The 27062-nt window shown below is 34.5% G+C and overlaps 1 protein-coding gene across 7 annotated transcripts in view; it reads left to right on the forward strand.

Annotated features, from left to right (window-relative positions):
• CNTN5 (contactin 5) overlaps positions 1-27062 on the forward strand; it is a 619341-nt gene that overhangs the window by 280481 nt on the left and 311798 nt on the right. For all 7 annotated transcript variants that reach the window (XM_074535151.1, XM_074535149.1, XM_005482597.4 and 4 more), the window contains one exon: positions 23340-23470. In XM_074535151.1, the coding sequence (XP_074391252.1) occupies positions 23416-23470 (55 nt within the window). In that variant the 5' untranslated portion in view covers positions 23340-23415. The remainder of the gene's footprint in view (positions 1-23339; positions 23471-27062) is intronic.

Below are 27062 nucleotides of genomic sequence, written 5' to 3' on the forward strand. Positions count from 1 at the left end.
AATACTTATACATCCTATGTTCCTTAGAAAGTGGCATATCTTATCATGCATTGCAAATTAGATAATCATGTTATTCCTTTGCTAAGCACACAGGCAAGCCCTAATCATGGGCTGCAATCCACTTAGTGCACATTATGCACCTTGACAGGCCATGTCTGAAAAATGTCTACACCCCAGGGATAGAATACAGGCCTTACTCAGCCACTGGTCAGTCTTCTGCTGTACCCCAGGCATCCTGCTTGTTGCTGTAACATAAAGTGCTTGTCAATTGCTCTCTACAGCTTCCTGTGGTTCCAAGCCCTTCATAGCTCCAGTACTTAGATTTGATGTTCCTTCATCTGTGAAACATCTTAATTGCCTATAGTTGAAATAATCTCAAATCACACCAAACTTATGAATCAGACAATTCATTTTATTGCTTGGAATGCCTTTGATATCAATCTACCTGAAATTTTAAATTCACTCTTTCTCAGGGAACGATATGACATTTTTGCCACATAAAAGCAGTGTGAAGGAACATAAATTGTCTTTGTAAATTTTTTTGTATTTAAAAAAATTATAATAATTTAGTAACCATTTAAAATAATAATCAAAATTGGTTTAGAATGCAGTAACAAAATATTTAATTTTAGTCCAAACAGGTCTTTTTAATTTGTTTTAATTATTATTATTAGTTTGTAAATAAATTTTAAATACTAATTTTAACTTTCTGTTCAACTGATCTTTTTAGCTGACAGTCATTCCAAAACTAAGTTCTCCACTGTCAAAATCTCTTTTGACAACTCACAGTCTTAACATTTGCTGCTGATAATTGTTGGTAAAGAATATTTTTATTAGTAATATGCAAGAAGTATTTCTTTTCCATAACATTTTACTCTCAACAACAAGAAAACAGCTACTTAGCACTCTCTGTGAGGATTTCCACATGACAAGTAATACTGAAAAGCACATAGACCGGTTAGAGTGAGTCCACAAGAGGATTGCAATGATCTGGATTACAGATAAAGAGGCTGCAGCACCTCTTCTATGAAGACAGGCTGAGAGAGTTGGGCTTGCTGATCCTGGGGAAGGCTCTGGGCGACCTTAAAACAGCTTTCAATACCTAAAGGGCTAAAACTGGAGAGGGACTTTTTACAAGGGCATGTAGTGATAGACCGTGAGGTAAGGGTTTTAAACTGAAAGGGGCTGGTTTTAGAGATGTCAGGAAGAAATTCATTCCTGTGTGTGGCGAAGCACTGGGACAGGTTGCCCAGACAGGATGCTCCATCCCTGGAAGTGTTCAAGGCCAGGTTGGATGGGGCTCTGACAACCTGGCCTAGTGGAAGGTGTCTGTGCTCACGGCAGGAGGGTTGGAATGGGATGAGCTTAACAGTCCTTTCCCAGCTCAAGCTATGATGCCATTTATGATTAACTGGGAGAAGATATGTAAAGCCACAAACTTTTTAAATTACAACATCCTTATTAAAATAGCCTTCAACAATGACATTCTGAAGGGTTTTAATTGTCTAAAGTTTTGACTTTATTTCAAACTCTCAGTAACGGTGAACTAATTTTCTTTAAGGAAAAGTAATATGAAAACATCATTGATCTAAATGTAAATGTAAATAAAAATTATTGCAAATGAAAATAAAAATAATTCCTTCTCCTTATTGTTAAAATAATAATATTTTAATAATATTATTTTAAAAATAATGCCTTATTTTTATCTCCACTGGGATTTTGCTATTTGTACTGGAGAAGATCGCATAAAAACTTTTCAGCTTGCAGATTTTTTGGGTTTTTTTAGTTGGAGTTTTATCAGTTTGATGTACAAACCTTCAGTACCATTTTGCTTTTTTGCCAGTTGTCAGAAATATATTCATGCCAGCTGTATTCATAAAGAAAGCTGCTTCACAAATATCTTTATAAATCTCAAATTCTCTATTGTAAAAAGGCAGGGCTGGCAGTATGATTTCTGAGATTCAACAGAACTCCAGTGCTCTGAGGATTGTATCAATTCTTCTTCCAGCATCACAATCTGGCTGTTTCCTATGGCTGATAGAAATTTTATTAGTATATTTCTTACTGGCTCAAAAACAAATACAAGGAAAATTCTATTTGAGCTATCATTCATTTAAAGTCTTTATCTCTTAGAAATGAAAATAGTGCCCTCCAGGGCAATCTAAAATTTTGGTTTAGAAACTCTATAATTCACATATTTTAGAATTCACATTTTTAATTTTTTTTACATAATAGACATATTTTAGAAATCTATTTATATTTTAAAATGAAAATATTTATTCTTTCTGAGACTGACTATTACATGTTTTGGCTTTTCTTTCTGCATCCTGAATAACAATTTATCTTGTTCTCTGATAATATAATCTAGCCCTTTGGAAAAGTGTTGATTAGAACATATTCTACCTTCACCTTCTTTTGTTTTAGTGATGTATGGATAGTCCGGTGTAAAGTCTTGTCTTGTGCATTCATTTTTCCCACAGCTTTAATATTTCCACTTGTTTGTTTAAAAATAATTTTAACTCTTTTAGCATATTTTACTTTGAAAAACTGGAGTATCTTAATTTTAAGACCGCAGAAGATTCATGTCTGTGAGTTCTGCTGTAGAAATCTGTTTACAATGATGACAATGTTAAGTGAGCAAGGCTTCCTTGATTGATAAAGAAAGTTCATGAAAATGCACTATCAACTTTTTACACCTTTTTTTTACCCCCTGAATGGCACTTTCATGCCTTTAGCTCAGTCTGTGTACAAGTATTCATATTGATTATGAAAAGGAAAATATTCTCTCCTATAAAGTGCTGATACATTTTTAACACCTAGGGCAGGAGAAAAATTTGTCTGTCTTCTAGCATCTACCTGCAGAAAAATGCTGATACATGTAAAGTTAATCCATCTGTTCCTACTTCTTTGAAGAGCAACTAATTTCTGTAATGTATAAGGATGGCTGTTCAGTTCTCTCTCTTCAAAATCAGACTGAAGGCAATTAAATTCCTCCAGAATGCTCTAATAACAGCTTATTTTTCTCAGACTGAGATGTTGACTGGTCTGGCTTCCTACCTTCTCTGTTTTTCATTCATAGATCAAATAGAAACTAACTGCAGGGACCTGTAACAAATTGAAGGCAGTAATTTGTCATGTATCTTATTTATTTAAGATTTCTTTTGAATAGATCTATAGGATCTGTATTTATCTATTTGATCCTGTATTTAAAAAATATCCCAACACATATTAGTGTCCCATGCATTAACACAGTCATTTTTGAAAAAATATCAAACTACTTAGCTTTTTTAGTTTATAAAGTTCTCTATTTAAGACAGCTTTGCAAAGGATGTTTTCCAGTATGTTATCTGCACCAAGTTATGATTACAGTAAATATCTAGTTCTGGTTACAGCTGGCATGCAGCAGATATTTTTGCATTTGGAAATTACCCTCATCTGGTAATCTGCATTCAGAGTAAAATTTAATTTCTTTGGATGAATACATCAATTAAGGATTAAAGAGTATGTTTAGGCTCTGGATCCGTGCTTTGTATCTCCTATCACAAAGATGCAATTTTCTCTAGATTTTCTATTGTTCCCTCTCCAAGGCTGCTGAGCAATATTTTTTGTTTCATGTTTTTCAGTAGATTTTAATTTCCCTTTAAACTGATGTTGAACTGTAGCTTCTCAATCTTACTATCAGAGAAATATATGTATAGCTCTGTGAAAATTCATGCAGCTATTTTTGATTCTTCAAAGAGAAAAGAATGTGACCACTGAGTGACAATGAGTTTTCAATGTGTTAGAGATCTCCAGTTAAAGTATAACCCTGTAAGATGTTCCTGAGTGCACTTCTGAAATAATCATTGTGCTAGTCTGGTCCATTTAGGGAGGTGTTTGCTCAGTGCTTGTTCCCAGAAATGGTTTTTAAAATAATAATAAATAAATCAGAATAAATAAATAAATAAATAAATATATATATATATATAATCAGAATATTGAGGTTGTCGTGCAGCAAATAGATTGTTTTTCTTGTCCCTCTAATATATAATATGTCCTTTGAGGTAAAGCCCCACACGTAGAGGATTTTCTCACGTTAAACCTCAGCCATCCCCTGGGGTTGTGTGAACCAAAGACAAAATTTATCAGCAGTTCTGGTAAGAAGTAGTTAGGCAGGAACAGAAGGTTTCCCAGAGCTGGCTGCTGGTGTGGCTTCTTGAAACCGTGCACTGGAAGATGTGTGGAAGTGTCTGTTCATAATTGGTTCTGTGTGTGCAGAGTTATGTCAAACCTTGCTGTCTGTGACTAAACAGTGGCAGCCAAAATAGCTCCAGATTCATCATGTTAGGGCTTGTTTCCTCCCAGAGGCTATGTTTGCAGCTGGTATCATTATGATTTTTAGTGACAAAAGCCCATGTAAAACTGCAGTCCAAAATAACATTGAAAGATGCGTTATTTTTTCTTAATACAATGTTTTCATTTCAGGTTTTCATGCTTTTATCATCCATATATGTGATTTTCATTGTCATAATTTATTGCTAAAGGATTAGCAGAGGGAAAAAATCCAGAACAGCAGTGGTATGGACTAAAAAATCTGTCTTAAAAGCTGCATGACTATTCACAATTATGAAAAAAAAAATAATGTGCTAATAAGAACAGAAGATAAGACATTATGATTTCATTTTGATGGTTCATCTTATTTGTTTCTCTTTAGCTGATCATGTTGATGCACATGACTTAGGAAATCTTTTTCAAAGTAAGAGTTTGTATACCAGTATCAATTTTCAAATAGTCAAGTAAGAGTTCGTTATAGATAAAAAAGGGGAGGTGCTCAAATTAGACCTGTATCTGGTTAAGCATGAGAAGATCTGGCCAGAGTAGCCAGAAAAACAGTAATGCTTTTTGCTTCTCTATAATAATCCCTACTGAGAGCAAAAATAAAGCTTGAATATTTGATATAATTGAGACAATCTTAGAATTTGTAGGAAGGAAGTGAGAAAGTTAGCAATCTGCCTAAGGAAAAGTACATCCTAGAAAACAAAAATAACAAATTTTTTGAAAGTCTGGGCCATCTTTAAGCAAGAGGTTGTTTTGACCAATAAAAAGAAATTCTTAATAGAAAAGACTTTCAGACATGGTGATGTGAGTGAGAGGCTCAGGTAGTTTAAAAAATTAGTCCCTGTATCTCATTCTCACATCCTTTTAAACATGTTTTAATGGCAGTGTGTCATCACTGGGTATTAGTGAAGATAATCAATGCAATATGTTCTTCAAGATTATTATGATAGCTAATTCATGGCTAAATAGATTATCTGATGTGTAAGAAGGAAAGAGCAGTTTTGGAGCTGTCACCCAACAAAATATTTCATCTATGCTGTCATCTGGTTTTTTTTGATTGCTTTTTTCTCTTCTTTTTCTCTACTAAAGAAGAATCTTTATGTGATTTTTACATAAACCTAGATTGATTGATGAAGTTACTTAGGTCATAATTAATTTTATTTAGAACAACTTATTTTAACCTTTGTTTATAACATCTCCAGTAATTTTATTGTCACTTTTAAGGAGGAATCAATAGAACCTAAAACATAACAAAGAAATAAATAATTGGAAGTACACTAAGTAGTTACAGTCCCTTCATGCTTTATTATAGGAAGAGCAAACACAGTTCAGCTTCTGGAAAGGTTAAATACCTTGAATTTCAAATGTTAATAGTGTGAGTTTGAATAAGAATATTCAAAATTCTGATGATCATCACACTGATCAAGAAACCTGACCACGATGTGGACAAATGCCCACATAGTCATCAATTAAATTTAGACTGTATATATCCTTGATTTCCCTAATTATTAGAGCTGCATTATACATTTTACTGGGTAAATTAAGTTGATTTTTTAACAAGGCAGCTTAAATTACTTTATATTGCTTTGAGGAGGCTTTTAAATTGTCAGCTTTAGTTGAATTATGTTGGATTCATTTCACAACAAGTGAACAAGCTAAACCAATATTTTATTTTAAAAGAAAGAAATTGGTATGTACACACACAAGTTTGTACTAGCTGAATAATGATCTTTCTGAAGAAAAAAAGAAGATAAGACTTTTTGTGAGAGCATTGTGCAAGTTTAATTTCTCTATCTGCAGGTCACTTAATCTATTATTAAACAGATCTTTTTATAGCTGCCTATAATCCCAGGAACTCCAACATAAAAACACTTGCTCAAAGAAAATCTGAGCTGGAAAGGCTGTCTTTATTCTCAAAGTGGAAAAATAAGACCAGTAATATTGATGGATTTCATAGAAACATCTTTACATTGCAATGAGGGTGTAAAATAAAAATGTTGTTTGGATGTCAATGATAACAGGTTTACAGCTGTCATAGGATATATCCACAAAATTATAAATATGTCCAAGGATGTTTTATGGACAACCTTCTGTAGCCAAAATAGTTCCTCAAAAAGCAAGATGAATGACAATCTCTTTAACTCATTCTATGTCATTAATTTTCATTAAGGCCAAACAGGTAGACAGAATTTACTTAGCAGAAAGTCGTGATTGCCCAGTTGAACCTCTATCAAAGACATGACAGTTAAAATCAAGTAATTGCATTTTCTTTTATATCCACATATTTCTTGTTTTCTTTCTTTTTATGGTTGTGTTTCAATACTCTGTGCTGTTTACTTTGTAATTCCTTGTGCCAAAGCACTTATTTAAAGCTAAATACTAAAATACATAATTTACTTCAAAGCTTGTCTCAATCTCTCCAATACTTGAAGTTCACATATCCATGTGATGTTTGTCTTTGTTTGTGTAAAAAAGTAAAATGTTTGAGTAACTGAACACAGGGGGAAACAAATATTTTTATTAGCACATCTGTTCTTTAATAAACAGTTTTTGCTGTTCTGGATTGTAGGTAGAATGTCTTGCCTTAAATATCAGCAATTATTTTTCACTACAGTAATTTCCAAAAAATCTTTTTGTCATAGAATTTGGAGAAATTAAATGTCTTTTTTTAACTTTAAAATGAGATTTAGGTCTCAAAAATATTCTTGATATACCATGTAAAAAAACTTTATCAGCAACTTTATTATCCATGAAAGCCTTATAATTTTGGAGGAAAAAAAAGAACACCAACAAACAAAACCAAAACCAAATGAATTTTGCTATCTTAATTATTTAGGTAAAAGTAAAAAAAAAAAAAAAAAAAAATGAACCCCTTTTTTTTTAAACACTAATAAAAAACCTAATTTTATATAGACTGCATTAGATGGATGTACATCTGGGCATTAAACTGAAATGTTTAGGTTTAATAAAAGTCTTACCAAGTTAAGTTTGTCAATGTGTAAGACAAAGAAAGGTTTAAAATGGTGTGGATGTAGATATAGATATAGATATAGATATAGATATAGATATAGATATAGATATAGATATAGATGATATAGATATAGATATAGATATAGATATAGATATAGATATAGATATAGATATAGATATAGATAGATAGATATGTACCTACATTCATGTACATATGCATGTACATATATATATATATATATATATATATGTACATGCATATGCATGTGCATATGCATGTACATGTCTTCATTCTTCTATCTTGCTCAGACCAAGCCAGCTGGGACTGTTGTGACCCTACATAAAGATTTATGTCTCAGAAACAAAACTTGACCTAAAGGCTTTTTCATTAGGAAAACCAAATGGCTAAGTAATGGTGAAGGGTGAAAGAGCCATGGATTTTATCTTCATGAGAAGGGGCGGGCAAAGGAATGGGGTGAGCATTGTCTGTAGGAGAGAGAGCTTGGTGCCAAAAATCCCTTGTGGTCTGTGGATTTTCTTAATTTATTCTCAATTATTTTAAACTACACTATCCGTACCAAGGTGTAAAAAATAGCACATAAGGCACATTTGTTGTGACACTGCATTATAAATCTGGTTGATTTTCCCAAATATTATGTTTTCTTTGTGGAAGAGAAAAAAGCAGATCTAGTAAACAGTGAGGCAACAAATAATGCATAACTTTCTAGTATATTGCATGCAAATAATCAAGGGCAAAGATTGGCCTAGAGAGGCCAAAAAACAAGGACAAGGGGTAAGACAGGCTAAAAAAGTGTACATAGGAATAGGAGATGCAGCAGATTTATTTTTGGATGTGTGGCTGTCTTGTAAAATTTAATCTGCTTGTTCTATGAAAACAGAAAATACTTGGGGGCAGAATGTCATGATCTGACTTTAATCATTCATCCCAGTCACTGATGGTCACATAAAATTTACATTGTAAGAGAACAGCTGAGGAGACTGGTGAATTAAAATAAAAAAGAATGAAATTGAGCCAGCTAGTTCTGAGGCTTATGAGTAAGGAAAGGTACATTGCCTCTTCTCTTGTCCTTAGGTTGCTTTTCCTTCCTTATTCCCTCCCTTCACCAAACTGAGATCACAGATTTGTTTTGTTTTCCTTATACCCCACTTCCTTTGCAACTCTGAAACTTATCTTCCTTAAAACTCTGGCACTTCTGATATGTTCAGCGAATCCTCAAATCACTAAGAGAAGGGTGAAATTCTTTCTCTCTGTCCCCTGTATTAAACACTGTATAATGTAATAAACAAACTAAATTTTTAGACATATAGCAGATGGATGTGAAGGAGCATCCATGTTCTGCCTTCTCAAGGAGAAATCAGTCTCTAAGTTTCTCATCAGCTGCTGCCATCTCTTACATATCTACCCTCCCCTTCACCCCAGTTTTTTTGGGACAAGGAATTTAGTGAGGAAATAAGTAATTATATTAAATTGATTAATTGTATAATAATTTATTTACTCACAATATCAGTACATCCTTTTCTGAAGGTGTTGAGTTTTCTATGGTTCAGAAAATATTTCCCAGCCTATATCTTTTGAAAATAAGATCAAAACAGATGATAATATCCACTTGCAGCCATAATATTTGTACTAACTAATTTTCTCCTTTTATCTCTCCATGAACATTGTAAGCACTTTGAATGACTTTGTTTGATTTATAAATGTCTTCCTCCTTAGTGAATAAAGTGTCAGAGGAGATCCACTCATAATCATGAAGTTGAAACTGAAATTGTTTTTAGTTGTTCTTCTGGACGTTTATTTTTCTGAACTACTTTCAAGGTGTAAATGTAGGTGTGGTAAAACTAGTGGCAATATTTTCAAATTAGAGATTTTACTGCTGGATATGTTATGAGTCTTCTTTACTGGAAATTTAAAATAGTGATATAAGTAAGATGTTCCCCACACATTTGGTTAGTGTTCAATCATGTATTTTTAGTTTTGGATTTTCCTTAGGTGGGAGATTAAAATTCATTATATACTTTCAATGCTGAAGGGTCTACAATTAGAGACTTTGTCTTTTAATTTACTGGAATTAGGCCAAGCTAACACATGACTTCTTTCCTGTATAATTATCTATGAAGGATTATCAAATTTCTAAAGTCCCTTTGTCCTTGATTAAGTCTGGTTAATTTTTTAAAATTAGTTTGACTTAAAATCTGATTAATTAATTTATTCACTATATTTAGTGAATTAATTTATTGATTAATTAATATAAATTTTCATCCTATAGTAGACTGATGGATGGGGCCAAGGAGTCATATAAATATAAATACAAAGACTACAAATAATTCACTTAAAAAGCAATCTTCAAAATACACTTACACTTAAAAAATATTCAAAACACAAACAATATTTGCCTCTCCATTTTCAGTAGTAATCTACATACATCATCATAATTAATGACATCCTCATTCTTTTATTTTGAATAATTGTGAAATATTCTGACATAATATGGATAGCATAAAGAAAAGAAGTGAACGTGCTGGGGGTTATTTTCTCTTTCCAATTGCTCAGATACCTATTTTTAAGAACTTGTCACAGTACTAAGTTGCACAGATAAATCATGTTAATTTTATGGATAAACTATTATAATTAGAGTCTAAGAGAACACTCAAGATAAGAAGAATAGAAAATATAACATCACATTTAACAAAAGGTACTATCAGACTAATTTTGAGAGGTTATTTTACTAAGCTCTCAAAAAAGATACATTTTTGTTATCTTCCTTCTTTGCTGCTGTGCATGAAACGTGTAGGGAAGAGCGGGAGAGTGACAAGGCATCCTTAGACAGCATTCATTTTCAGATATAAGTGGCACTCTATCTATTAGCCATCCTGCTATTCCTCTTTGGCAGCACAGGTTAGAAATTGAATTGTAAAACACTTATGATTCCAACTAATTATCAGGGAGGGAAGAGATGCACACATACAATTCCAATCTCAATTCCACCTTGGTTTCCTTATAACCAATAATCAGGACTGTGCCAAGGGGATCTTGTCGCTTGGAAGAGGATGGCTGAACTTTTAATAAAGGCAGGCATCATTCCACATATCTTCCAGGAGCAAAAAAACCCAAAAAATCGTCTTAAATAGGTGCAGTGATGGGCCTGGCACTTCACTTCCTGTCAAACGAGTGAGTGAAAACTCCGTCCTGACAGAGTCTTCTCTGGGTAATTACTAGGACTTGTCAGCACTTGTCCAGCATGCACCAGTAGCCTCAGGCTTGTATTTTTGCATGATGCACTGGCAGAATTTCAGCACTCTAACAGCACAAGGTACATTGTTTCTTCACTATATTTCGCTGTATTTTGCTGAATTGGTGTTCTGAGATTGTGTTTCACAGATGGTGTGAATTTACCAAAGTGAAGCATCTTCTACAGCAAGGAAAGTGTCACATTGTAAACTTTAGGCTGTGCATAATTTGTGTTCTTGCTTGTAAATTCTAAATTCCCTTCCTTCATAAATGGGAATAAAGAAAAAATTTTAAAAATAAATTTTCGCCTCAGTGAACACAACCTACAACATACAATTGCTGTTCCAGCCATTGGAACTAACTGGATTTAAAAAAAGGACAAGATTTTTTGCAAGAAATGTTCTGATAGAATGAAAAAACCTGCAAGATCTATTAAAGTGCTGTCCACAAAATCAATGACAATACTCTCTGGAAACCAGTAAGGGACTCATGTCTTTTAATCAAGGAGGGTGTTCTCTCCCCAGAAAAAAGCCTTAAAGTAATCATTTCAGAAATATAACCCAAAAATGGAAAAAAACTCAGGGCATATACTTCCACATCTCCTGACAGAACTCTGACCACTTATTGGAATAATTACGGAAATACTGGCACTCTGTAGGGAGTGCTAAAGCAGTTCATTTTCATGACAGTAAATTCCACTTCAGCCTATCAACAATACAAATTATAATAAAACCTCTCATCCAATTGGCAGAGAATGTAGAAATGGTAGAAATGGTAGGGAAAAAAGTGGGAAATAACTGGATCATTGCTGACTTTCATGTTGATCAGACAGTGCCAGTTTATGCAAAATTTACATTATGCTGAGTGTATTGTGTGGGCAGGACAATTAACCAAAAATACGCTCCTATTTGGGTGAGTTATATTTGTGTAAAAATATTGAATTGCACAGAGATCTGATATTTGCTATGTAGTACTCTGTGGCTGGAGCCTCTGGGCCTGATTCTGCGTTGGTAATTTCACATCTGAATTCATGTCTGTTGCAATACGAAAGCTTAGAGAGAAAAGGAACTATCCACGAGGTTTTGGTTTGGTTTCTTTTGTTTGGTTTTGTTTGTTTGTTTGTTTGTTTTTTGGGGTTTTTTTTGAAGAGGGGTATGTTTGGCTTTGTTGTGTTTGCTTGTTTCTTTGTTGGGGGAGGGGGAGTAATATGTAATGGTAGCTTCCAAGGTGATGCTTAACCCAGAAATCCTGGCTAAATTGCATTTGCATGTGCACCAAACCAGGCTTTGGACTTTCAGATTGTAACATTTTCAATTTTTTGTGCTAAAATTTCCTATTCTGTCAAGGAAATAAAAATTCTGGCTGCTTCTTGAAAATATTGCATTTCACTACTCTAAAATGTATTAAAGGAAGGGCAGCCAATTTACACAGAAATCTCTGCAAGAAAATAAACTTCCACCAATAAAGGGCTTGCAACTACTATTAGCACATTTTCTTGCAATGTTAAATTAAATTATCTTCTGAAGAATAAACAAATGAGGAAATGTTGGCACCACCACCTACTAAGAGCTATTTTAAGGTTTCCTCTAATTGTTTCTAAACTCAGAAATGACAAGGTGTCTGAACAGTATGCATGGGTAGATTTCATATTAGATCACTTATTTGAATCTATGAAGAAACCTGAAATGCTCTAGTTGTGAGCTACTGTTATTCTAAATATTTACTGTGATTTTCCTTTAAATATCAGGAAAATAATTTCCATGGAAAATAATGAAGATGATAGTCACATGGAGAGGACTATTTAAAAAAGCCAGACAGGAGATATGCCCTCATGCTTTATCACTAATACTGCAGAAAGTTTTACATTATGGTATCCTGGGCTTCAAATTAAATGTCAAATTCAATTTGCCACTCAAAACATGAAGTGTGTGACTGTCCTTAGAGGGATAACCTGACAGCACAATTTCATAATTGGTGTGTGCCCTAATGCTGAGTTAAAATACAAGAAGAAATGTTATTTGACTGCACTCATATCTTACTATTTAAAAATAAACAATCCATCTCTAGATAGGCTAAAATATATTTGGTTTAAATTTGAGTCCTTAGTAAATTTTGCTGGCTTTGCTTAAAATCTGTGGAAAAAGAATGTTGAATACCATATGATAGCAGATAGAAACCTCCCTGATGGGATCATGCCAGCAGTTATGTCTTTATGTCTCTGACATTTAGCTTGCAATAAAATGAGATTTGTGAAAGAAAATGAAGAGGTGCTTATTCCACTTAGAGTACTTTATTTTTTTTCTTCCTATTCAGACAAGCTTGTGTTCTAATAACGAGATTTCTAATCCACTTTAATATCCTATCATTATATCTTAGTGAACTATCTGCCATATAAGTAATAATAATGAAGTATGTTTAAATATAAAAATGCATCCTTAAGCATCTAGACACTTTTAGTACTGGTTGTAATTAGAAACATAAGAATCATGTGCAATTAAATATGCTTGTAAAAAAACCAGATACATCTCTGCAGTACCAATCAATTTGTTGCATCATTAATATTCTTCAGTATGCCAGTTTAAAAATGCATTTTACTGTTCCAAATAGAAAATAGCTAAGAACAAAATGATTAACATTTAAACAACCACAATCAATACAGAACAACAACTGAGTGTTTTAGGTGTTTTCTCCTAATTAATTTTGTTTTTACAGATGCATTTTCAAATTCTGCATCTTTATCTGCTCCTCTAACATATATGTTCCAAAGATAATGTCATTTTATTGTATATTATACTCTTTGCTGTCATGAGATGAGGCAACTAATAATTGTAATGAGATCGTTTATTGCAACAATTTAAGTAAAAATAGTATTTTTTTATTTTTATCTGTCTGAACAGATTGAATTTAATTAGATGTATTGTTTAAAAAACATGCTCAGTTTTTTTTTAAAAATACACGTAGTGTTAAGACTTCCTAAAGTGTCTAAAGTTACTTCTGTCCCTTAAGTTTAGGAAATATCTAGCCTCCCTTGAATTGAAGATGTAGGGGCAGTTTTATGGCTGGATTCAATGAACTTGAAGGCCTTTTCATGGAATCATAGAGTCATTGAAATGTTTGGGTTGGAAGGGATGCTAAAGATTTCCAACATTCCTGCCATGAACCTTTCGCTTGACCAGGTTGGTCACAGCCCCACCCAACCTGGCCTTGAACATTCCCAGGGATGGAGCATCCACAACTTCTCTGGGAACCAAAAGGATTTCCAGCCTAAATGAGTCTGTGATTCTGTGATTAGATGGAACTTTTCAGCTATTTCACTATAGATCACAATAAAATACAGTATTTGACTAAAAATTGTCTTGTTACTAAACCTGGGGGCTGAACTACTGTGAAATCTACAACAGTGACTATACAGGTAATAACTCAGAACTTACAAATACCATGTCAAGAGAAGTTCTTTTTTTAAAACAAATATTATTTTTCAAATTTATGGATTGGCATTGCGGCAGACTTGTACCACATATGCACTGACAGATTGCTCACACACACTCATTTTGCACACAAACCTCTCTGTGTCTCCCTTCCGCTCTACACATGAAACAGCCTCTTGCACTCAGCACAGGCAGCCTACATCCTTCTCAGACAAGCGTCCTTCTGACAGCTTGACAGCATCACATAAAGCCCAGAGGTAGGAGCCAAGCAGAGTATTGAAGGATCTTACTTTTCCTTAACATGTTTTTGGGACCCTGCCTTGCACCTTCCTCATAAAGTGCAGAGGATCTCACATCTTCAGCACAGAAAGGGTACTGATCCTTTACCTGCATAGTATTAAGCACCCTGGTGCACAATATGCTGTTATGGCACAGCTGATTTGGTGATTTGATGTCTGGAAGAGACCACAGAGATGAGTTGAATTTACAGGTCCATGGAGAAATTGTGGCCACTACTTCAGAGCAGTACACACAATCTCCAGGGCTTTAGCCTTGTAGAGAAATGAGTGAGGATCCTGTTATGTGTTATTAAAATGGATAATATCATTAGTCTGGCAGTCGCATTAAGTAGTAGGCTTATGCTGGGCCCATTTATGCTGGCTGATGTTCTAGATTCAGTAGTAGTTAAGAATATTTGTTTAACTGCAGTCATCTTCCATCTTGGCAGTAGCTGGCTGCTGCAGAAAAAAGGTCAAGATAAGCTGCTCTTTATATGTTAGAGGTGGTTCTACCAAGTGCAGCAGTGAAACAAAATAACAGCAGTGTCCTGCTGGTCCTCTCATTGTCCTTAATCCCTTGCTTGGCAGAGAAAGAACATTTCCAGATGTGATTACACTGGCACATATAACAATCTCCCAGAGGAATTTGGAAATAAACAAGTGGGCCTGAAAAACATAGCATAAGAATATGCCTTTTTCCTTGCAATTTTTCATTGCAAATAAATCAATAATACAAAATCAAAATACTAATACAAAGAGCGCAGATTAAGAGCAGGTTACTAACATGACCTACAATTCTATAGTTTTTCCCTGAACTTCTCAATTTCTCTGAGACATCTGTTACTCTTAATATTAAGAGCTTAAATAAATTTCCTGAATAATTAAAGGGAAATACCAAGAAAGGATTATCATAGATGAAGAGTGATTTTATTGTCATTCAACTGAGGTTGGGAGTTAAATGACCAGTTGAGTTTTTCACATGCGGTGGAAACTTCCATACACACTGGAAAAAAGACAAGGGAAGACTGTTATCTCTCAGCTTTAGCCATCTGAAAGTTAATTGAATAATTTAAGATAGCTGTCTAAGTTTCTGCTGCAATCAGGTTTCCATCAGAGTTAGCAAAAAGAATGAGGTTGTTCATCTCACTTCAAAATAACTGTCAAAAATCTTTGAATTAATTTTCCTTCTGGTTTTCTATTCCTCTTCATTTACTAACAAGAGACCTTATAGACTTCATTTCCAAAGTGTCAAATTATACACAATTTTCTTCTTTATTCTTTTTTTTCCTGTTAGATATGAATAATATTGGCAGAACTAAAAACAAAAAATAAGAAAAAATGAACAGTGTGTAATGACAGCTTGAGAGACTTTGAGAAATGACTGGTCATAAAGTTCACACAAGAAATCAAACAGCTTAACTGTGGTGTTTGTGAAAAAATTTTTGTTATTTCCAGCCCAGGCTTCAAGAAATCTCAAAATCATGCTGCTGAGTGAATCCATGTTGCATTTACAATCCTAAGTGAGAGAGCAAGGCTTTTTAACCTGCTTTATCCCCAGCATCTGCTTGTTCTCTAAAATGTGAGCTGAATTTTAGAAGCTGTCAGTCTGATTGACAAATAGAGGGAAAAATCCACAACAGACCTAATTCCACTCTTTCCCTTCTCCAGAGGCCTCTTCCAACAGGTATTTTATCCACCAGAGAACAAAGGCATGCCTTGTGGTGGGAGCAGCTTCTTGAAGCTGCCCCAATGCCTGAAAGTAGACAGGAGTTCATGGTTTTAACTCTTCTCAGCGCCCTGTACTTCAAGGTATATCCTGAGTCCTTTGACTGCCTGAGCAGTACTCCAGTTTTTTCAAGCTTTATTCATATGAATGTTACCAAACAGAGCACCTCAGTACTGCTGGTTTAGAGAAGCTGAGGACTCTTTCTGCCATCTTCACTTGAGCACACAAAGGCATTTTAGGTCTGATTTGCAGTAAGAATGTCAAAGAGGATCTAGTTTCTATAACAAATAGCACTGAACAATCCCTCATATAATTCTGCATAAACCAGTTCTCGGTCAAGTGATGTTGTAACTCTCCTCTAGACATATTAATGGTTGATTTGGTAAAAAAAAACATATTAAACACAATGCAAATGCAGTCAACTGGTTGAAATGTTGGAAAGGGAGACGTTCTGCATCTTACATACAAACATTCTATTTTAAATATGTATATGCAAATATATTAAAATACTATAAAATAATCAATATTTAATACAATATTAGTACAATATTAAGTTTTTATTGTATGGGTGTTGTGCGCAGCATTCCAAATAGGTTTGATTCATCTGAATAATTTAGATGGACTAATAGGTATTTTGAGATATTTATTCAGTGCTAGCAATCAAATATTTTGGTTTGTTTTTTAGAGCAGTAGTTCAGACATTCATTCACCAGCATAGAAATTGTGACTGATCATTATTTCAGAAAAAGTTGTTTGATTCTTTTGTAGAATAGCATTCTCGGCTTCTTCCTAGACCTGAACTGGTGTCTTTGAAAGTTTATTACTGTCATGAATAAAACAACAACAAAAAAACACCAAAAAAAAAAAAAGAGAAAAAAAGAAAAAACCCTACCAAAAAAAAACCTTATAAAAAATTAATTTAGATGTTGAAAGTCTTGGTTGCTCACCGAAAGGAACCTGACAAAGAAAGCTTCCACTGCAGAATAAACTTTTAATAATATTAGCAGTAAATTGAGTGTTCATAAACAACTCTGAAATTTTTTATTTAACTGCTCAATCTTGATCTATTAAATTTCCTTTACAATAGTTTGAACAATTACTAAAGCTTGCAAATAAGTGATCTTTCATTGGGGTAGTAATTCAATCCTACAAGACGCCTTGCTGTTTACATTAGCTTAATGTAATTTCTTTTTCATTTTTCCTCTAACAAATTTCAGAGATATTTCATTGTATAAGTGTCTATAGTATGACTTCTATCAAAGATTAACTTCATATGGTTTTAGTAAACTTAAACCAATATAAAAATAGTATTGTCAAAAAGATTTTGGACTGAACAAATAAAACTTTTATTGAAAGCAAGCAGGGCCATGAACTCAGTTGAGGTTATTTATATTCTGTATAACCACTGTCTGTAATAACTGTGGCTTGACTTTATATCTGACTATTCATTAGGGAGATCTTTACAGACCAGCTCTTTTTAAAAATTTCCAGCCAAGCTACTTCCTCTATTCATTATGAGCTTTGTAATATCGCAACCTTTGGTTTTCTAAAGCCTCTAATTCTCCGTGGACTCAGCATTAGAGGTCTGATCCTCATGGGAATGAGGAGAATAGGCTGAATTGTTGTCTGCAACAATTCCATTCATATCTTCCAAGCCCTGATTGCAGAAGAGGTTGTGCTGGGAAGCAGAGGGAGTTTGGTGCAGCTCAGAAGGCTTTAAAGTCTAGAAGTATTTTAACCTCTGTCTTCAAGCAGACCTCTGTCTTCTTCCAAGACTATAACAAGCCTTTTAGCAGAAAGCCTAGTCACTGGTACTTAGCTTATTGCATTTATTGATTTCATAGCTTTGCCACCCTAAGTAAGGAATAGTATTAGCAGTTTCATCGCACCCTATGCCAACATCCTCCACTTATTAAATGTGATGAAAGGATTTCCTAATAGTACTACCTAAAACAATCCAAGTATATTTGTTCTGCACAGCATATGCTCTTCTTTTTCTGTTTGGATGTATGGGGGGGAATGGCTCAATTTCTAATTCTTTTTAGTTCCTGCTTTTGCAACTCTATCTAGAACATCAGAATTGCATATCACTGGTGTTATTTCTTCATTACCTGTTTGTATGTTCCTTTTTTGAAAGGAAAGGGAAAATGAAATAATTTGAACATTCTTCTAATATATATTGATATAGGAAAAAATATTACAGCGAAAACTTTTATTTTTTGTGACAAGTCACAGCATTTCCTCTGAGAAGTATAGTCACTGTAGACACAAAGATTTGCTCCACTGCTTTGAGAGAGGATGTGGATTTAAGCAATCATCTCTTTCATGTCGCTACACATAAATGGATAAATATGCATATGATGGAAAAGGGAAATTAGCTAGTGATAACAGAAGAAATCATTTTGATATCAGTGTCACAGTATCTATGCTAAAGGCTTTGTTTTAAAAGTATTTTAATTTATAAAAGAACATATCCTTGCATTGCATTTAAATTTATCCTACGTGCCAGAAAACAAATATTAATGATAGTAGATGCTATTATTACCTTTACAAAAAGACAATTTCACTGGATCTGGTTCAAGCCTCTTGCACATTAGGGTTAACAACACTGAATTAGTACTCTGTATTCGCAAAGTCTGCTAGGAGTCAGAACCACAGGAAAATATCCATCCTGTCACTATCAGCTAAAGCAATTCATTAAAACATACTGAATGGTGAGGGCTTTAATTAGTTTTCTACAATTATTACACAGAATTAAAATAAATTGTAAAAGTATTTTGGCAGGAATCCTGGGGAAAACAAAGGACTGGGGTAGTACTGTGTGGAAATTGAAAACTGTTTCTAATTTTTGTGCTGGAAAAGAAGTTAGATAAATTACTTGCTGCACATTATATACATCTGTATTTTAGATCCCCATTTTATACAAATTTCTTTCAGGAAAAATTCATATCCTTGGTATTAAGAAAAAAATAATTTGCTGAAACTCTGTTTATTGCAAAGAAACAAGAATAAGAACAGGACAGAATTTAAAAAATCAAGAAATGTTAGAGAGTCCATCTTTAAATAAAAAATCTGACTGTAGTGCTTTGTCAATTCATGCTATTATGTGAGACATCTGTAAAAATAGTATATTCTAGACAACTTAAATTTTCTTTTCTTGAAGAATGAAGCCAAAAAACCATTCTAAACAAGTCAGTTGGATTTTTGTGAGGTCCTAATTTGTAACTGAGGAAAAAAAAAGATACCGTTCAGCTGAAATTATTTTAAAGTCCTCTTAAGCAGCACCTTTTGCTTTTTTTTTTTTTTTTCCTCATTTTGGGATAGTCAGGGTTGGGAAAGAAACAAAACAAGACAGAAAATTAATAAAATTTTCAAACCAAGAACAACTGAATATTGCTGGTGTATGTGCTCTTGAACTACTTTTAAAATGAGGCAATTTTAAGTGGAAGATTCTTCTTATAAGTATAACAAAATATTAATTTGGGCTTTTTTCAGCAGAAAGACCCTTTTTTTCCCTTCTTTTTCTTTAGTAAGAAAGAAGATGCTCCTTTTAATGGATTTAGTTCAGCTTTGATCTTTTTGCTGTAAGCATAAAGGAATTCTTCAATCACACATGTGTCTAAGCGTGAGAGCTCAGTTATTGGAAAGATAGGTGGCAACCACTGATAGTAAACCCAGGAGTACATCCCTTCATTAAATCTAGAACAGAAATTTGACTATCTGCAAATCTTTATTAAATACAGCATTTTCATCCTCCTGCCCATGTCATTTCCTACACAGCACCTTTGTCATTATCCCACATGCCCTGTGTCAGCCCTACACATGCAGAATCAATGTCTTTGTCATCTGCACAATCAGTACTCCCCAACCCTAGATGATCAACAAGCCTACTATGTTGGTATGCATTTCATTCATCCATATCCCAAGTACATTTTTAGTCAACTATCCTTCAAGCAACAAGAACTATAGAAAAATAGTTAGAGGTTAAAAATCCTTTCCTTATGAAAATAACCAGGATTTCTAAGTAGATTTTTTAAACACTATGCAGTGGCATATTTTGCCTTTGCTTGTTTGCTGCCAATTATTCTACAGAGATCAGCCAATGTATTTATATAACAAATATTCAAACAGGAAGGCCAGTGTCCAACATCCATGACTTAAATTAGATTATCTCTCTGTCAAAGTGCTTCAGTTTTACATTTTCATATCCCTGTGTAACAGGTCTGAAGTATGTATTATATTGATAGGTATAGGTTACATAGGGTTGTCACATAAAAGTAACTATAGCTATTCAGCTATAGGCTCCTTATCCCACTCAGCTTGTGATATCTCTGATGTCTTCAATGACACATTAATTTAAAAAACCTTATTTTTCACAGAAAGTTTAAAACCATTCTGTTTCAAAATTTCTGAGGGAATTTAAAATCTTGTCTTTCAAGAATACAAAGAGAAATGTGTATAAATCTGTCTTTTATTTTAATATTACCCCTGTTTGGCTCCAGTTCTTCATCCTGTTTTTTGTTCTACCAATCACAACCTTTATTATTATTATTATTTTAACAGTCTAATCCAATAGGCACAGTAATACCTAGTAATAAAAACAGCAGCAGTCTCACACTGCAATGTTTGAAAATTTGGTATATGTTTCCCTGTTGATGCTAGAGAAAAATCATGAAGTTAAAATAATTTCTGTGTTTCACTGGTTTAAAAGTAGCTGAAAAGATGTTAGGAAAATAATAAGAAGAAAAAGTAATAAAGTTGGGGGCAGGGGGAGAAATCTCTGCCTTACTCTTTTTAACGGATATGGCCATGAGGGAAAAATTTAAATTTTAATGAAAATACTTATTTCCCAAAGGTCTGGCCAACAAAGAATGCTGAATGAGATAATTCACTAACCAAAGGAACACAATGACTGAAAAGCAGATTATCACTGAAGTGAAAAACAAAGGCAGAAGACATTAATAATTAATTGAGGAGGTTTCCTGTGGAGGTTTACATGAGTTACAAGCTCTATATGGAAAGTTACTTGTCTACCAGATTGTTGTGCTCTCTTTCACAGAGCTTATACCTATGTGCATGTCCAATATTAAGTTTCCCTGGTCTGTGTTACTTGAAAGGAAGTAAAAACCCAAAATGGGATTTTTTATCTGTGTCGAAAAGCATATCTTCTGTGCTGTTTAAATGAAAGTTGACAAGCTACACCTTTATACTGTTGCAGGAATAACTGCCAGCAACATAAAGAGATGTCATCTTGTGCTCACACAGTGTGTCTCTCTATATATGATGGAAAGACTGTCAAAACTGGTTACAACTAGAGATGCTCAGAGAACAGTTGAAATGGAATAATCCAGCAGGAACCTGTTTTTACATTATGATTTATGTTTTTATTTTTAGCAAGTGTGCAGAGCTTTGCCTCTGTTCTCTTACTGTCAGGGTTCTAACAGAGAATAGGACCCCCCAAAGCAGCAAATATGGCATGTAACTAAGCTGGTTATAGTATGAAGGAGTTCTATTATGCCCAAAAGGGGTTGGATAGAGGAACAAAAGAAGTTCTCTCTTGTCTCATAATTATGTCACATGTCATTGCTCTTTTAGTTATAAATTACAGCGTCTACTGGTTGAAGATTCCTTGGGCTCCAATAAGAGGATCTCAGAATCCTCCTGAATAAATATGACTAATTATATATAGGAAATTATGCTTGCAACTTGATGCTTTTCAAGTCAAAGACCAGAAGTACACATATTTCCATACAAAAGCAGCTGAAATTTCTCATATTTTGGATTGACTTTTCAGACATTTGAATGCAAAATTTCTTGAGTTCCAATGTGGTAAAGTTGCTGACATTGTTAAAAAGATAGCTAAGAAGACTGATCAAAGATGAAGCTAAAATTTATGTTCATGCCATGGGACAGATAGGAATCACAAATATGGGGAAGAGTAGGAGATGAGTATGAACAACATACTTTGTAAAAGTGCTGATTGTTTCAAAGGTATTCGTAGATTCTTCATACACTAATTTGAATCTAGAACCTATTTCAATCCAGTTTGCAAGTAGTAAACACACCTGGATTTTCCTAAAATATTTTAAAAGTTGTTTATACTAAATATACCAGCATATTACTTTCAGGAAAAATATTACATAATGGTTTGAGTTGAAAAGGAAATATGCAGGTACCTACTTCAAAGCTTCTTCCAAAGCAGATTCACCTGCACAGGATTGTGTCCAGGAGGGATCCCCAGAGAAGGAGACTCTACAACCTCTCTGAGCAGCCTGTTCCAGTGCTCTGCCACCACTCTCAGTCTTCCCCCACAAGAGAGATGCTTCAATCCCCTCATCCTCTTCATTGCCTTCAGATGAACCCTCTTCAGTACTTGCTTGTCTTTCCTGTACTGAGGAGCCCAGACACTCCAGATGTGCCTCACCAGGCTGAGTAGAGGGGCAGTATCACCCCTCCGCTACCTGCTGGCTCTTTCTAATTCACCCCAGGATCCCTCTGGCCTTCTTGGCCACAAGGACACACTCCTAAATCATGGACAGCTTGTTGTCCAACAGGGCCCCCAGGTTCTTCTCTGCAGAGCTGCTCTCCAGCAGGTCAGATCCCAGCCTGTGCTGGGGTTATTCCTCCACAGGTGCAACACACTGCATTCGCCCTTGTTGACCTTCATACAGTTCCTCTCTGCCCATCTCTCCAACATGTTGAGGCCCTTTTGGAGGGCTGTACAGATCTTTGGGATATCAGCCACTCCTCCCAGTTCTGTATCATCAGCAAATTCCTGAGGGTTGCCTTCAGCCAGGGTCACTGATTAATAAGCTGAAGACAACTGGACCCAGTACCGATCCATGGGGAGCATTGTGAGCCACAGGCTCTAACTAGACTCTGCACCACTGCTCACAACACTCTGATCTCTGCCCTCCAGCCAAGTCTCACTCCACCTCACTGTCCACTCATCTAACCCACACTTCCACATAAGCTCTTTAAAACACTTTCTATCAGAAGTCAAGATAATTTAAGGAAAATAAGAACACATGTTGGGTCATGTGCTTTGAAAATATTTGCTGTGAAAGATATGTGTACTGTCTTCTAATCTTGGCTTTTTGGAAATTCAAAGCTTCAAAGCACATGTAGTTTTAAAGTGATATCCATGTAATATATATGCATATATGCAGAGCACTGCCACAGACATTTGAGCTATTAACATTGTTAACTGCTGGAGCAAGATCCCTCTGAGTCTGAGTCAGAGGGATAGAGAGTCCTTTGGAACTAGATTTTTAATTGCATTAGGAGAAGCTTTGTCTCTTTAATTGTTTGTCATATTATTGAGAGATATTTTTAATTTTCCTAACAGAGATCTATCTTTCTCCCAATAGGCTAAGCTTTAATTAAGAAACGTCAACGTTGCTAACAACTGCACAAAGAGGGACGGAGACACCTTTGTGACCAAGGATGTGGTTGTCATGGAAACTCTTGCTGTTTCTGTCACTCACTGGTTGTCTTTCAGGTAAATCAAAACAAAAAACAAGAAATCTTTCCTTATCGTTTTAAGGCTCTTAACTGCAAACAGAAATAGGAAGATGTAGAAGCATGCTGGAGAAGATGAACATCATTATGAAAACTATTTGCCTGAGTGTGATGACCACCTTTAAGAGAAGGAAGCCCATAAGATTCAAAAATGCTCATTGGTTGAAAAAAATGACATAAGTAAGAGAGTCTGCAAAGAATCATGGAGTATTATTGGTAAATTATACAATTGGCATGAAAATTGGTATGTTAGTCCCTGACCTGCTGTGTAGGCACATGGCAGTGGGGTTCAGACAAAAGTGTAGGGTAAAGGCAAAAGAGTGATTAAGCACAATGAAGTAGGTCTTGGATCAAGAGGACAGGATGGGAGGGAAAAGAGAAATTATAGAGATTCATTAAAAACGGAGAGATTAATTAAAGAAATGAAAAGAGAAAAAGGGAAAACAAGAAAGAGGAAAAAGAGAAGTAAAAAAGGGCATACCAACCCTCACTTCAGCATCACTCTGGATGATCGGGATGCCCATCCTGTTTTCAGTGTCAACCCAGGTGATAAGCAGCAATCCAGCTGCATCAGTGTGGCTGATGAGATGTCCAGGGTCCAAGGGTCACTGCCTGGACTTGGAGTTGGGTACTTTTTTTGTGGAAAATCTTGTTTAGGTCCCAATCTCACCTTATAGTCTATTTCCTCTTTGTGCCATTCATTCCGGCACTCAGATGTACTGCATTATGGCTCTTTCGCACAGAAAAGTGCTGCCTGTCTCCACCTGGCCCCTCTTCTTCAGTCAAAACTTGTTCTTTCTCAGAGGTTGCTAGTCCAAATAGTCCTTGGTTATTACCAAAATTTCTTGTCTGTTATTACTAAAAGTTCTTGCTTGGCTTCACAGCTCTATTGGTGTTTGAGGCACATTAGCCAAGTATTTTCTGGAAATTGAGAACTCAAAAAAACTTCACTTTGGACCACTGTTTATAAGGTCAATAGATAGTGGTCTTTAGTACTCATCAGCCCCTCATAACTTGAAAGGGTCTCACTTACGATCACTTTTTATAAGTTTGCAAGAGAGTGGATTTTAGTCATAGTAGTATTCTATCCTGGATGCAATTCAAGTTGGTAACTTTCTTTGAAGGTTCAGCAGCAGAAATATTATTTCATTTGGGTTTTTCAAGCAAGAAAAATAAGTTTGAAAGGCTGCTCTTTTAAAAAATCTGCTGCTCTTCTACTTCCTGGGAATAGACAGTGTTTCTGACAAGCTGGAGAGTGGCTTAGTCCAGATGCAATTCTTCAAGGCCAAAGCCTAAGGAGCATTTCTCAGTCCATATTGGGACCTAAGGGTGGGTGGGAACATAACTAAAGTCACCTTCTCTGGGGCTCTACTCTGAGTGATGAAACTGTAAAGATTTAGATTAAGATATTGACAAATGCTGTCCTTGTATTAAGACATGTATTAATTGTGATTATTGCATCTCAACAGTTACTAAGCTACTCTTTTCCCAAATTCTTCCAAAATTCATTGGGTTTGTGTCATCACAAGATGAAATTTAAAAGTCTGATTAGTAACAATAAAGTTATATTTGACACAGGAATTTGATAATGGAAAGTGCCCATGGATGTCAACATATATGCTTTGCATGCATACATGAGAGTCTAATTTAATCTGGTTTCTTTCTTGTAGCTTCATTGTGTTATCTAAGTCTGTTGATTTTAGACAGGGAAATTTCCGTTTTCTTTTTGCTGGACTATCAGCCACATTGTAAATATTAGTTTGTATTATAAATGTTTGTATTTTGGCGATTCCAATAGTAGTAATACCTTACAACCACCACCTATTAATGTAATTTAATTTTTTAAAATTGACATTTATATTTTTATTGCTACAAATTGCAAGGAATTTGATGTAAAATTCAGAAGGATGTCAGAAATTTAAATATAGTATTTCTTTCTAAGAATTATTTATTTTATCTTGAAATCTTTGATTTAAATGTTAACCTCTGGCAGAAGGTATTTATCTGTGAAACTAATGTACCTGAGCCTGCAGTTGGTTTCACATATCTCATTAATCTCAACTGCTGTTAGAGAAAATACCTGTAGAGTTTGCTCCACATAGATTTGCCTAACTTTATATGACACATCAATATGTTTCAAAATTTGTGAGACACATGTCATATGCTGACAATTCTGTATCCTAAAATTGGGTACACAGGAACAAATTTCAGGTGTTTGCCACAGGCATTGCTTAGGCACATACATTCAAACAACATCTTGCAAAGACTTGAAAGCATTAGCAGTGACTAATTCTAATATAGCATAAGAGTGTGTAAATACTTGGGAATTTAAACTGAAAGTCAATATTTACAGAAGAATTTTATTTTAATTACATTATACCCTGAAAACTCTTGCCAGTCATTCAGCACCATATTTAAAATTGACTGTTCCTCTCATCTGTTAATTTGTTACTTGTATCTGATGGTTTCTAAAGCATTCATTTTTTAAAATTTCATTCTGATTTGTGATTCTTTAGGGTTTGGAAATCTTTATTCCATAATAACATAGTAGATTTAACTTCTGCAAGAAATATTTTTTACTGCAGTTCTTGTTTTCACATATTGTTGAATATAATGTGATAACATACATTTTTCACATGCACAAGATAACATTATAATCGCTTCATGTGTAGTAATAATTATTCATTGGTTAATTTTATGCTATAAGAGCTGAAATTACAAAATTTTAAAAAAATTTGATTGAAGTTATTTTAATAAGATCATCTATACAACTAGCAATTTACTGTCTACATAACTATAATATTTGATTACATCATCCTACATTTGGAGATGTTTTTATATTGTGGCACTCATTAAAATATGTTTACAACTGCAAATAGTTCATTCCTACAGCTGATGCAATTCAAGGCAGCCTAGTAAGTTTGATGCCTGAATGCACCGTTAACAACAGAGCAATAGATATTGATGGTGCTTCACGAAGAGAGTTCATTCAATTTCTGTTTTTCTAGACTGTGTTAAAATTCAGTATTTACTTATCCATTTAATCATCATATCATGGGATCACTCCTAGCAGCAGGCAGCGATTGGAAGAGAGTTCTGCACGGTTGTATTGATTTTGCAGTGGTAAGGGAAAGAATCCAAGAGAAGGAATGACCTCTTTAGTTTGTGTTGATCCCATTTTTATACCATTTTTATCTTAAAACTGACTCTGTTATTTTGGGTTGTACTTAAGCATGAATGGATGCTTAGGCTATATGGAAAATAATATTTGAATGTAGAAAAAAGTTTTTTTCTGAACATAAGAATGAGGACTAAATTATGTCTCTTACTCTGGTTTAAGGCAAAGGTAGTCAGGGAGTACAGCTCACAGTTATACATTTAAATTGTAAAAAAATTAACTTTTATGAAATATTGATAATTAACAGATAAAAAGAAGATCTCAAGACCGATATGTTCTTTCTTATCTGCAAAACTATCCTTCAAGCCAAAATGGAATTGAAGAAGAATTAAGCTGTTGTTTTTGACCTAGGGACTGCCTCGCTAATGAATGGACAGTTGGAATAAAAATGTTG

This window comes from Zonotrichia albicollis, chromosome 2 (genome assembly GCF_047830755.1).
Source record: "Zonotrichia albicollis isolate bZonAlb1 chromosome 2, bZonAlb1.hap1, whole genome shotgun sequence".
In the NCBI taxonomy this organism is placed as follows: domain Eukaryota; kingdom Metazoa; phylum Chordata; class Aves; order Passeriformes; family Passerellidae; genus Zonotrichia; species Zonotrichia albicollis.